The 12,451-nt window shown below is 39.4% G+C and overlaps 1 protein-coding gene across 4 annotated transcripts in view; it reads right to left on the bottom strand.

Moving 5' to 3' along the window:
• Nucleotides 1–12,203, bottom strand: part of USP47 (ubiquitin specific peptidase 47) — a 109,605-nt gene extending 97,402 nt beyond the window's left edge. For 3 of the 4 annotated variants that reach the window (XM_069091226.1, XM_069091227.1, XM_069091229.1), the window contains exon 1: nucleotides 12,065–12,202. In XM_069091226.1, coding sequence (XP_068947327.1) covers nucleotides 12,065–12,103 — 39 coding nt within the window. In that variant the 5' untranslated portion in view covers nucleotides 12,104–12,202. Of the gene's footprint in view, nucleotides 1–12,064 lie in introns of all 4 variants that reach the window. The other variant, XM_069091228.1, reaches the window with a different exon arrangement.
• Nucleotides 12,204–12,451: the final 248 nt, after the last annotated feature.

Here is a 12,451-nt window from a genome sequence, read left to right as displayed (position 1 = left end):
ACATGACCTTGGGCTAGATCACTTCCCCTTTCTGGGATTCAGGTTCTTTTATCTGTAACATGGGGGAACTGGACTTGATCTGAGGAACCTCCTAATTCTAATATTCTGTTATACTAAAGCTAAAGTGACTGGGTAGTATTCAGAGTCTGGAATGCCAGGTTAAAGAATGTGAACTTTGGTCAGCAGAACATGGTAAGCTCTTGAAGGTCAACATAGAAGAGTCAGACTCAGATTAAGATTAATGTGAAAGTAGTATTCAAGAAATATTTGGGGAAAGGGTAAGGTAAAAATTATCATAATATTTCTATAGCACCATGGAAAAAATAGGCCCTGCTATGTATCACTTCAGTAATACTTTCATTCTCAAAAACAGGATTCAAAATCTGTTAAAAAAAAAAAAACCCACAAACTAGTGATATTTAGTCAGAAGAAAACCAAAGGAAAATACAGTAACATAGAAAATATAGTAACATATAGAACATCCTAATTATCAGAGCTTCCAAACTAGTCAGGAACCCCATCACTGGAGAGCTCCAAATGGAAGATGGATGATGACTTTTCAGAGGTGTTTTAGGAGAGATTCATGCTTCAAGCACACACTAGGTAAGATGATCTGAGTTGGTCTTTTAATTCCACAATATGAACTGATCCAACCATTATATAAAGCAATCTGGAACTATGCCCAAAGGGCTATAAAACTACGCATACACTTTGACCTAGCAATACCTTTATTACATCTGCATCCCAAAAGAGATTAAAAAAAAAAAAGGAAAATTACCTATATGTACAAAAATAATTACATTAGCTCTTTTCTGGTGGCAAAGAATTGGAAACTGAGGGAATGCCCATCAATTGGGGAATAGTTGAACAAGTGATATATGATTGGTAGGATGCTCAGAAAGACCTACATGAACTGATACAAAATGAGATGAGTAGAACCAGGGAAACACAGTACACAATAACAGCAATATCATAAGATTATCAATTGTGAATGACTTAGCTATTCTCAGAAATACAATGATTCAAGACAAGTCTGAAGGACTTATGATGAAAAATGCTTTCCATCCATGGGGAAAGAACTGATGGAGTCAGAATACAGATTGAAGCATACTTTTTTAAACTTTTTTTCCCACTTTTTTTGGGGGGTGAGTCCATGTTTTCTTTTACAACATGACAAATATAGAAATGTTTTGCATGACTATACATATATTCTATATCAAATTGCTTGCCTTCTCAATGAGGGAGGATGGAAAGGAAGTGAAAGAATTTGGAACTTAAGGTTTTAAAAATAAATGTTAAAAATTGTAACTGGGGAAAACAAAAAAGTGCCTTATTTAAAAAAAAACCATGAAACAGGCATCAGTTTAAATTTTGAAGATTACTATGAAATTATAAAAGCTTTCAACTGGATGAAAAATACAAATATGCTTACTGTAGTAAAAGGGAAATGAGTTCACTTTAAAAAATGAAAAATTAAGTATATATGGAGTCTACTATGGGCTCAGTACTACTCTATACTTTTTGAGAGACAAAGAAGTAAATGAGTCCTCTCCTTCAGGGGCCTATGATCTAACTGAGGAGCCATCCATCACAAATGAAAACCAAGAATTAAGGCTAATTCAACTAACAAAGTTTTGAAATGATATCCCTATCTTATAACCAAGCCCTGCTGCAAGGCCAAGAAATTCCACTTTGATATGACTTGGTTGACTGTCCATTTATCATACGATTATTACAAAACTGCTTCCTAGAAAGTCTTACTGAATTTTGTGTTTCAATGGAACTAATAATTAGGTAGCATATGCCCATACCTGACATAAATGTCAAAGGAAAATGATGAAAAGTTTAAGAGTCTTTAAATGGTTAAATATTCCTTGTTCTACTCCCCTTAATTACTGATTTTAGCCATCAAATGAAATAGCATATTATCCAATCAGATGATATATTATCAAATGGCACAATCTTTCCTTTCTCAATCGTTTATACCTATGATCTTTATATTCTTCCCATCTTTAGTATATTAGTACTAATACTGGTCCTAGTAAACATGTAACTGAACAAACCACTGAGGTCTCAACTAACTTCAGTATCTGTTTTATCTGGCTTTTGTTACTCAGTTATCTTTCTTTTGGATTACAGTTAAGATTTCTTATGAGGAGGACCTTGTTGACAAGTAATGACTCAGCAAGTGAAAGTCTTGTTTACATGTTCTCAGATGTTCTAATAATTGTGCCACTAACTGAAGCTGTGTTTACTTTGGCCTATTACCATATATTCTATTTAGATGCACAAAAGGTAAATTTTAAAGTATGTGATAACATGCTCTTTTATAACCAAAATATCTTACTTTATGGCAAAAAATTTAAAGTTCAATTTCTCCACTTGGCATATTTAAGTTTTCACATCTGTCCAAGAGATAGTTGGACGAATTAGAAAAAAAACTTTCCTGGGTTCCTACCTGTTTCTAAATAACTTCAAAGCTGCTAACTACCCTCAGAGATGAGATGCAAGACTATGATGAAGCTTTCATTAACATATAATATTTAAAAATTTAAAGAACTATTCTTTTTTTTTCCCACAGAAGGAAAGGTAGGAGGTACATTTTACGTATGCTTTCTATAATTTAACAGAACAGAGTATTCTAAAAAACATTTTCTTCTTTTTGAATACGTTTTTTATTATATATTTAAATGAAATCTTAGTACCGTATTTCTTTTAACAATATTGTACAAGTCAAGACTTTGGAATTATCTTCTCCCCTCTCCCCACAAAAAGGATAAGACTAAAAATGACAAAATTCTTTAAAGGTTAAAGGATATCTTCCCAAGAGAAAAGTATTTAAAAAAACAAACACAATAACTCAAAGGGGAAAAAAGTGGTTCTAATGTTTCAACTGAGATGATAAATATCTTCTTCAACTAAGAAAACCTAATTGCTAAGAAGTATATTTAAGTATACTATATTGGTCTGAATATATCCTGCATTATCCTCCCAAAATTGATTTATGTAAAATAATGCCTATTGACATTAGACAATGAAAAAAATTATTATTTTACCTAGCTTTCTAAATTCAAAGAAATTTTGTTTCCTCTAAAACAATCTTTATTCAGGGTTACCTATATCAGGACAAATATGATAAGTAGTTCACTATGGGCCTTTTAGTCCATATTATTATGAAACAAAGAAAATAATTTTGCCATCATATATCTACTTTGTAGCTATATAGCCTATAGGGCTCTACAGGGGGCTCAGAGAGATGTCTTACTGCTGATCAGAGTCAGAGCTGTGCTTCAAACCTATTACTCCTGGTTCCAAATCTAATTCTCTTTCCACTGTACTATGAAGTCTCCCTGTAGGCTTTAGATACATGGCAGACAAGTGACCTCTCTTCATATGATAAGGGAGAATAATATTTGTATTGTCTCACATGGTTGTTGTGAAGAACATGTTTTTAAAACCTTACAGTTATAAACATTTTATAAAAGTGAAACAAAAAGAGGTCAAAATTAAAGCAATGGTTTCCATTTCTTTTCCTGAAAAGGTCCTTACTGGCATCTGAAAATATTTCACTTATTCCTTTTCATTAGCAAAGAGTTATCACCAAAAATAAGTGAAAATATTTGAGAACTCCTATGTATCCTCGTGTCTGACACAGAATAGGTATTCAAAAAACATTTAAATAGAAACTCAACAATATTTCTATGCCTTAAAAGCAACTAACCACCTCTTTAAATACTTAAAAAAATCAAACAATTTTACAAACACAAAGAAATACACAAGTGAAGCTGTTAGACTAACTGGGCTTCTGTGTGATGGGTTATGCAGCAGTAACTTCTAACTATGAAGTTCAGGAGAGACATGAGGAGTAAAAAGTACACAAATGATTACTTTGCTCTTCAACTCACCAAGGAAAGCTTAAAAGGAAGGGTGTTCCTGGAGCTGTTTAAATAATAGATAGGAGGAAGCCTGTCAAACTGGCAGAAGAAGTGTATTTCTATCCAATAGGGGTTGGCATACTGCATGCCCACAATCAGACAGAGAGACCTGTGAGTAGTAGGTCTGGCTGAGAGAAGAGAAAAAGTAAAGAGGAAAGCACTGAGCAACAACCCCTGGGCCGTCTTGGTAAAAAGTTCTAAAGTTAAGAAAGTAGACTGTAAAGCTGACTGCAGAGTTATAATAATATGGTAACTGAAGAAAGGAAGGGGTAATAAGCAAATATGCTAGTTATGTTCAAAAGCTAATGTCTTTAACCTAGAAAGCATGAGAATATTCAGAAATTAATGTCATGGCTTCCCAAAGCTAATTTGGGAAATATCTTTACAAAAAAAGAATAGAGAAATGTCATTAGGGTCAAGAAAAATATGTAATGAATAAATTACAAAGGATATTTTTTTTTGCTATTGTTAAGTATTCAAATAAGCAATAAAGTTCATAATGAACTAAGTCTTCCCCCTCCTCCCCCATTACATCTACAACATCTCCAGTCTTCAGATGGAAAATTCTAATAAAAGTTTACTTAAAATAAACAAAAAAAACCAAAGTTCTAAAATTTCAAACCCTCTTTCTGGTCTATATCACTTAGTTGTCCTGACTCCATTGTTTTTTTTACCAGAAAATCACATTTACTTCAAAATAGTACTGTATATTTTAACTAAACAAATACCAAAGACTGAATGGGCAATATTCACAGCAACAAACTATATTAAGTATGTTTAACCCTGTGGCTGTCAAGGATGATTTTCTTTGCCTCTTTAAACAAATTCTAGGACTAGTATAGGTGGTGTGGTGAATAGAGTACTGGGCTTGGGAAAACTCATCTTTATGAGTCCAAATTCAGCCTCAGATACTTACATGTACTAGATGTGACCCTGGGAAACTCACTTAACACTGTTGCCTCAGTTCCTCATTTGTAAAATGAGCTGAATAAAATGGCAAACCACTCTAATATCTTTGCCAAGAAAACCTCAAAAGAGGGTTATAAAGAGTCAGATACAACTGAAAACAACTAAACAACAAACAAGCATTTTGAAGGTAGCTAGGTGGCACAGTGTCTATGAGCACTGGGTCTAGAGTCAGGAAGACCTGAGTTTCAAATTTAGCCACTGGCCCTTATTAGCTGTGTGACCCTAGGCAAGTCACTTAACCCTGTTTGCCTCAGTTTCCTCATCTGTAAAATAGGCAGAAGAAGGAAATGGCAAACCCCTCCAGTATCTTTGCCAAGAAAACTCCCAACGGGGTCGTGAAGAGCCAGATACCAGTGAACGACAACAAAAGGACCAGTATAGTGATGGGGGTAGGGGCTGGTGAACTGCTGGAGCTGCAGAATCTGAGCTGTGGCAGGGCTCAGGTCAGTGGGGATGTCTGCATCAAAGCCAGCACTAATATGGTGAGTCCCAAAGAGCACAGGGCTCTGCCTAGAGAGGGGTGAACTGGCCCTGGGTGGAAAAACAGACATGGTTAAAGTTTCTGTAATGATCAGCATGAGGGTAAGCCTGTGTGGTCACTGAATTTCTAGCCCTGGAAGGAGAGTCTCAAAAATAAATAATCTAGTTCTATTGTCTACTTTTTATATAATTCTTTCAAAAACCACTTAAAATTATTTGTCAATCTCATAAATTATTTTGTCTAACAATACTTCAAAGATCCATGATTTCATTGATGTGGATAATGCCAATTAATAATAATAATAGCTAATGTTTATAGTGCTTACTATGTGCCAGGAACTTTGCAGATGAGGAAACTGAGGCAAACAGAGGTAAAGTGACTTGCCTAGGGTCACACAGCTGGTGTCTGGGACTAAACTAGACCTCAGGTCTTCCTGACTCCAAGCCCCGAGCTCTATCCACTGTGCTACATACAGACTGTGACTTCTCTTGACCTTAAACAGTCTCTAAGAGTTACAGACGTGGCGTCCCATCACCAGGTCCATACTCAGAGCCTTTCTACATAGGCCTGCCTTTGTGTTCCACTAGTTTAGCTTTCAAGAAGGAAGCATCGAAATACTTTTTTTCCTCAGGACCCCATAAATGAAAGAATGAAATAAAAAGCATTTATTAAATGCTTGATATGTGCCAGGCACTATCCTAAATGCTAGAGATACAAACACTTTGGGGCAGGTAGGTGGCTCAGTAGACAGAGCAATGGGTCTGGCAGGAAGACCTAAGTTCAAATTCAGCCTCAGATACAAGCTGCGTGACCCTGGGCAAGTCACCGTTTGCCTTAACACTGGAGAAAGAAAGCTAGGGGATGCGAAAAGTAGGTAAAAAAGCACTCACTCCCCTCCAGGGAGTCTGACCAGCAGACTGAACTATGCTGAGCAGCCAAGACAGAGAGCACTGGGTAGACACTACACTGGAGTCTGGAAACATTAAAATAGATTTTATACCTTATTAACAAGTTGTTGTCGGGGTGGCCAGGTGCCACAGTAAGTAAGAGCACCAGCCCCAGAGTCGGGATGACCTGGGATCAAATACGGGCTCTGATACTTAGCACCACACCCAGAAGTAACTGGCCATGTAACCTCGAGCAAGTTACTTAACCCCAATTGCTTTAGGAAAAAAAATTGTTGTGAAAAAAATTAATTCCTGGCATAAATCTACACACACATATGATTAACTTTCACAATGTACCTGGAAACCAGGAAGGTGGAAATTATTTATAAATTGGTTTAATAGGCCACAAAGAGGTTATGTGAATTACCCAAGCCATGAGAAAACAAGTCAGAAAGTATGCATATGAGAAAAAGTTAAACACGGATTTCTTCCAATTCATTCTACAGGTTCCCTCATTTAAAAACCTACAGAAAAATTAGGTAATAGAAACAATATAATTCCTAAAATTCACCAAAGAACTAGCCACTTAACTTCTTAACTTGTTAACACAGGGAGAGACCAAAACAAACATTCACTAAATACCCATCATGTACCTAGCATACTGCTAGTTGCACTGGGAGATCAAGCATAGAAGACTGAATTGCTGCTGCTATAATATGTATATATATATGTATATATATATGTGTGTGTGTGTGTGTGTGTGTGTGTGTGTGTGTGTGTGTGTGTATAATTCACAGGTGTATAGAACTTTGAAGCCTACAAAGGGTTTCCTCACAAACAACCCTGCCAGGTAGATAATATATTATTCTCATTTTACAAATAAGTTAACTAAAGCTTACAGTTAAGTGACTTGACCAAGGTCAGAATTAGAATCCAGATCTTTTTACTCTAAATCCTACATTCACCTCATAACATTACATTGCCTCTCCAAGGAATAAGTAAATTACCATATCCTAAAAACAAGCAGAATATCCCAACTTCCTTAGTCAATATGGGTTAGAGTCCAATGGTTATTCTTTGGTATCCTCCTCTCTAGGCTGCTAGGTGATGCAGCAGATACAGCATGGAAGATCTGAGTTCAAGCTCGGCCACAGACACTAGTTGTGTGACCCTGGGACAAGTTACTTAACCCTGTCTGCCTCAGTTTCTTCATCTATAAAATGAGTTGGAGAAGGAAATGTCAAAATACTTCAGTATCTTTGTCAAGAAAACCCCAATGGGGTATGAAAAGTCAGACACTACCGTACAACAACAACAAATCCTTCTCTCTCAGTTGGTAAATATCAGAAACCATTATTAGGTTAGAAGTAATGAATTAAAGAAAAAATCCCCCAAAACCTGACTAATGGCATATCACTCACAAGTCCTTAAGTAATTTAATTAAGGAAACTGGCACCGAAATGCCATTTTCCACATTTGTCCCTTGCTACAATGGGTTCCTTATAAAATAACATTGGAGGTGAATGGCAAAAATAAAATTGGTTTGTTCTTTTAAGGAGATTCTCAGGGCACATCAGCTTTGGATGGAAGAAATGGTTTTTTGAATGAAAATAAAGGAGGAAAGATGAGTCCAAATGGGTTTGCATATCTATTCCAGGAAGATTCTCTTATTACCCCTACTATGTCATTATTACTCTTAACTTTTCATAACCTCAACATTTTTTGACTCACTGCTAAGTGTCTTCAAAATGTTTCAGTATGTATGTATTTAAAAAAAATTTTTTTTGTTTTTTATTTTTTGCTTTTTGGAGAGCAACTGGGGTTAAGTGACTTGCCCGAAGTCACAAGCTAGTAAGTGTGTCAAGTGTCTAAGGCTGGATTTGAACTCAGGTCCTCCTGACTCCAGGGCCGGTGCTCTATTCACTACGCCACCCAGCTACCCCCATATGTATGTGTTTATACAGAGTGTTCCAACATGCTAACTGAAGTTTGAAGGTTCAAGGGTTTAATACTGCACTAAGACTTTTAGGACATGTATATATTCTTCATTCTCAGCTAGATTAAGACCCTTGAGGATATGAATTGTTTACTTATGTCAAATCCTGATAGGGTATAGTGAAGTGCTGTCCAAACAGGGGCATTCAATAAATTTTAACCATGACATGACATTTCTTGCAAAGGAAAAGAAAGTTTAAAACCACTAACACTTTAAGACTGAAAAAATAGTATCGCCAAACCATAAACATCAAACACAATGTTGAAAAAATCTAAAAAAAAAAAAAACTTCTTACTGGTAACTTCTGTTTTTACATTATCTCCATTTCTGAATACATCCTTTCCAACAATACCCAATGAACCATCCTTGAAACAAGAGACAAGAAGCAGTTCAGCAAAGCCAACCAATGTATAAACACAATCTTTACAGTATATGCATGGTTCCAGTCACAGTCCTCTCAAAAGGGAAGTGTAATTTTTCAAATTTAAGAGTAATATAAGGAAAATAATCAACAAATATTTATTAAGGGCAATTATTAGAGGGTGCAAAGAGTTGGGTTAAGCCTACGAGAGCTACAGAAGAAAAGGTGTCTCCATTATTGTTCAGGAAGATAAGACAAAAAAAATGAAAAGCTAAATAATGCAAAATTCAAACAGCTCAAGACAACAGGAGAAGAGATTGTACAAAGTAGTATATGATTAACCACCAAATTAATTGTACAAACAGTTGTTAAAAGAGTTTGGGGTTGGGGGTGGTGGTGGTTGGGGATTAATGGAGACTAGAGGATTTAAAATGAACCTTAAAGAATATGATTAGGGAGAAGGCTGGAAGGTGGGAAACAAGAACCAAAGTCTAGAGGTTAAATAGCAAAAGTATGATGGAAAGATAATGAGGAAACCAGTTTGGCTGGAACAGGGTTTTGGGAAGGGGAGATAAAAAGAAACATAGGTTGAGTCTTAAATGGAACTATGGAGAGCCTTGACTGTATTTTGCAGTTTGCTCCAACTAATAGAAAAGACAGATTTTGAACAAGGGAATGTTTACCTTATGCAGATTAAGCTGGTGAAGGAAGAAGGATGGACTGGGAGACAGAAAGAGAACAATTAAGAATTAAGCGCCTGGAGTGTAATGACAATGGTGAAGAAGAAGGGATCAATTCTGTGAGGATTGTATTTAGTGACTGACTGGATATTCAGGAAGAAGATGAATAAAAGATTTGAAGGTTGAGTGATTGAAAGCATGGTAGTTACACTAAAAGAAATCCTGAAGCTAAGAGAAGCTTCCATTTTTGAGTGGAAAATCAGTTCAACTTTAGACCTGCTGAATCTAAGAGGACAATGAGACACCCAAGTGGAAATGTTTAGCAAGCAGCTGGAAACATGGGAGTGGAACTCAAAAGTGGTAGAGAAATCATAAGGCTGGAGAGGTACATGACTGTTAGTACTGTTGTTATTAATAATAAGAATATCAGCTAACATTCATATAGTTCTTACTATGTGCCAGGCATAGTACCAAGTGTTTTACAATTATCTTATTTGATTCTCACAACAACCCTGAGCAATAGGTAACGTTAATACTCCCATTTTATAGATGAGGAAACTGAGGCAGACAGGTTAACTGACTTGCCCAGGGTCACACAGCTAGGCAGAATCTGAGGCTGAATCTGAACTCAGGTTTTCCTCACTCCAGGCTCAGTGCTTCTATTCACTGCACTACGTAGCACAGAAGCCTTGATTTGAAGTCCTCTACAGAGGTGACAGTTGAAAGCACAAATGAGGTGAGATTTAAAGGAGTACAGAGAAAGAGCTCTTGGAAGACCAGGCACTGAAAGAAAGGTAAATGAAAAACCAGGATAGGAAGACAACACAAAAATTAGGGAAAGCAAGAGTTGGAGGTGGAGTATAGGGAAGTGGAGGGATCAACAGCCTCAAGAAAACTCAAGGAGGTTAAGGAATAAGAAAATCACTCCAAGTGGTTGAGTGAATAGAGTCCTGGAGTCAGGAGGACTTGAGTTCAAATTTGACCCAGACACTTAACACTTACTAGCCATGTGACCTTGGATAAATCACTTAACCTCAATTGCCCTACCTTTCCCCCTCCAAAAAAAGCGGAAAAAAAAAAAGGCAATGGATGTGTCAATTGCTAGAAGATATAATTTGTGACCTTGGCCTTTTAAGAGTTAATTCTAGTAAAGACTAGGATATGAGGTTTGAGATCAGGAAGTAAAGGTAGCCACTGTAGGCAATTTGTAAGTTTCATCTGGCAGGGAAAGCCAGGAAAAAATAGCTGGCAAGTTTGGCAGAACTGTGCATGTGTAAAAAGTGGTCACCGGAAAGGCTAAAGTTAGGGCACAGATGGGGGAACAGTTTTGAAAAGAAGACCCAAGGGGAAGGGGATCAAAGGCACTGATAGAGAATCTATTTTTTAAAAAATTCAAGATTCACTGTGATACAGGGCTATCTCTCCATTTACACAGTAGGTGTAAACGTATAAGTAAGGCAAACTCCACCAAACTAGATTATAAAATCCACTTAATTTGAACTTTTGCTTCTTAAATCTGCCCACTGCAGAAATACTCATCCCAAAACAAAACAATGGGGTGATGGGATGTTACAAGGAAAATAAGCATTATCAATCACTAAAAATCTAATTATCTCCAAGATCCCTCCACAAAGACTGGCAATTTTTCTCTTTGTATAGTTAGAGTTTAGCACAGCCATCTGACTATATAACAGGGGTCAATGTTTGAGGAATTTTAATGTCTTTACAAAAGTTAGGACTATATACCAGCTAATACAACATTTAAATCACCAATAGGGAATTTCATCACTACCAAAAAAATTCCAGCAGTGTTTTTGCCGATTTGTCTTAAAAAAAATCTGACGGCTGAAATCTTCCATATGTATCATCTCCCCCCCCCCCCATCAGAATGTGAGCTCCTAGAGAGAGCAAGGTCTTGGTTCCTTTTCAGTCTGTATGGCCCAGCACTGAATAAGTGCTTAAAGAAAGCTTCATTTGTTTATTCGTTCACGCAATAAATACATACACACACAGATGTCTACGGAAGAGGAGCGATCCGTATACACGGACACACACATCCACATGTTTATACACATGTAGATTTCCACTTGTAGATATCTGCACTCACGCGGGCATTACACAGCTACACAGAGACCTCCACTCTATCTGCGCAGACACACAGGCTAACAGACAGCTGACCCATGGGGTGATTGCAGGCGAACCTCATTTCCAGACCTCTCCAAGTTTTACTTTGCACACTGAGAACAGCGTGGATGCCAAAGACGCCTGCCCCCGGAGTCCGGACGAGCGGAGCTGTCCCGGCCATGGCGCCTCGGAGCCCGGGGGCCGGCGGTTTGCCCCGCTGCTCCGCTCGGCCGTCCCCCAGCAGGAGGGCATGTCCCGAGCCCCGCGGCCGACTGCGCGCCGTGCGGACGCAAGGTCCGGGGCCCCGGCCAAGGCCCGGCCGCCCGCTCCTCCCCACGCCGGAGCTTCCCTCCGCGGGCGCCTTCCCAGGAGGCGCACTGTGCGGTTCTGCCGCCGCCGAAGCCGTCAGTTAATAAGATAAACGCCCGGCTGCCCCCAGCCTTCCCCCCCCCGGCCTCGCTCCCTTCCAGCGGCCCGTTTATTTCGCGTTCAGGCTCCCCCCCGGTCCCGGCCGCAACGCCGGCGGGCCGCTCACGCGGGGCCCGCGGCTAGGCCGGGCTGGCTGCCGGAGGCCGCGGCGCGGGCCTAGCCCGGCCCCCTCGCTCCCGCTCCCGCTCCGGATCCCGCTCACCTCCTTCGGGACGAGCTGGTTCTCCTCGCCCGGGACCATGGCTCACACTCGGCCCGCGGGCGACGCGATGCGAGGTGCGGCGGTTCTGGGCCTCAGGAGAGATTGGCCGAGCCCGGCATTCTCCCGCCGCCCTGACCCCGGCCAGTCTCGGAGGCCTCGGCCCGAGCCTCGGACGGCAGCGCGCAGACACCGACTCACGGCAGTCCCACCGTCACCGTCACCCTCGTCGTAGTCGTCACCTTCCTCGTCGTCTTCGTCGTCGTCGCCGCCCGGCCCCTCCCCCAGACGACAGCGATCAATGGAAAAATGGCGGCCGGAGCTCTCGCGAGACTTGAGCGCTCCCTGCCCAGCCAGGGGCCAGCTCCGGGGCCAGCGGCTGCTAGCTCC

The sequence above is a fragment of the Petaurus breviceps genome, unplaced genomic scaffold, assembly GCF_028583685.1.
Source record: "Petaurus breviceps papuanus isolate PSGF00001 unplaced genomic scaffold, PetGlider_PUasm1.0 188, whole genome shotgun sequence".
NCBI lineage: Eukaryota > Metazoa > Chordata > Mammalia > Diprotodontia > Petauridae > Petaurus > Petaurus breviceps.
Note: the sequence above shows the minus strand (reverse complement) of the source record. Positions and strands in the feature narration are given on the sequence as shown.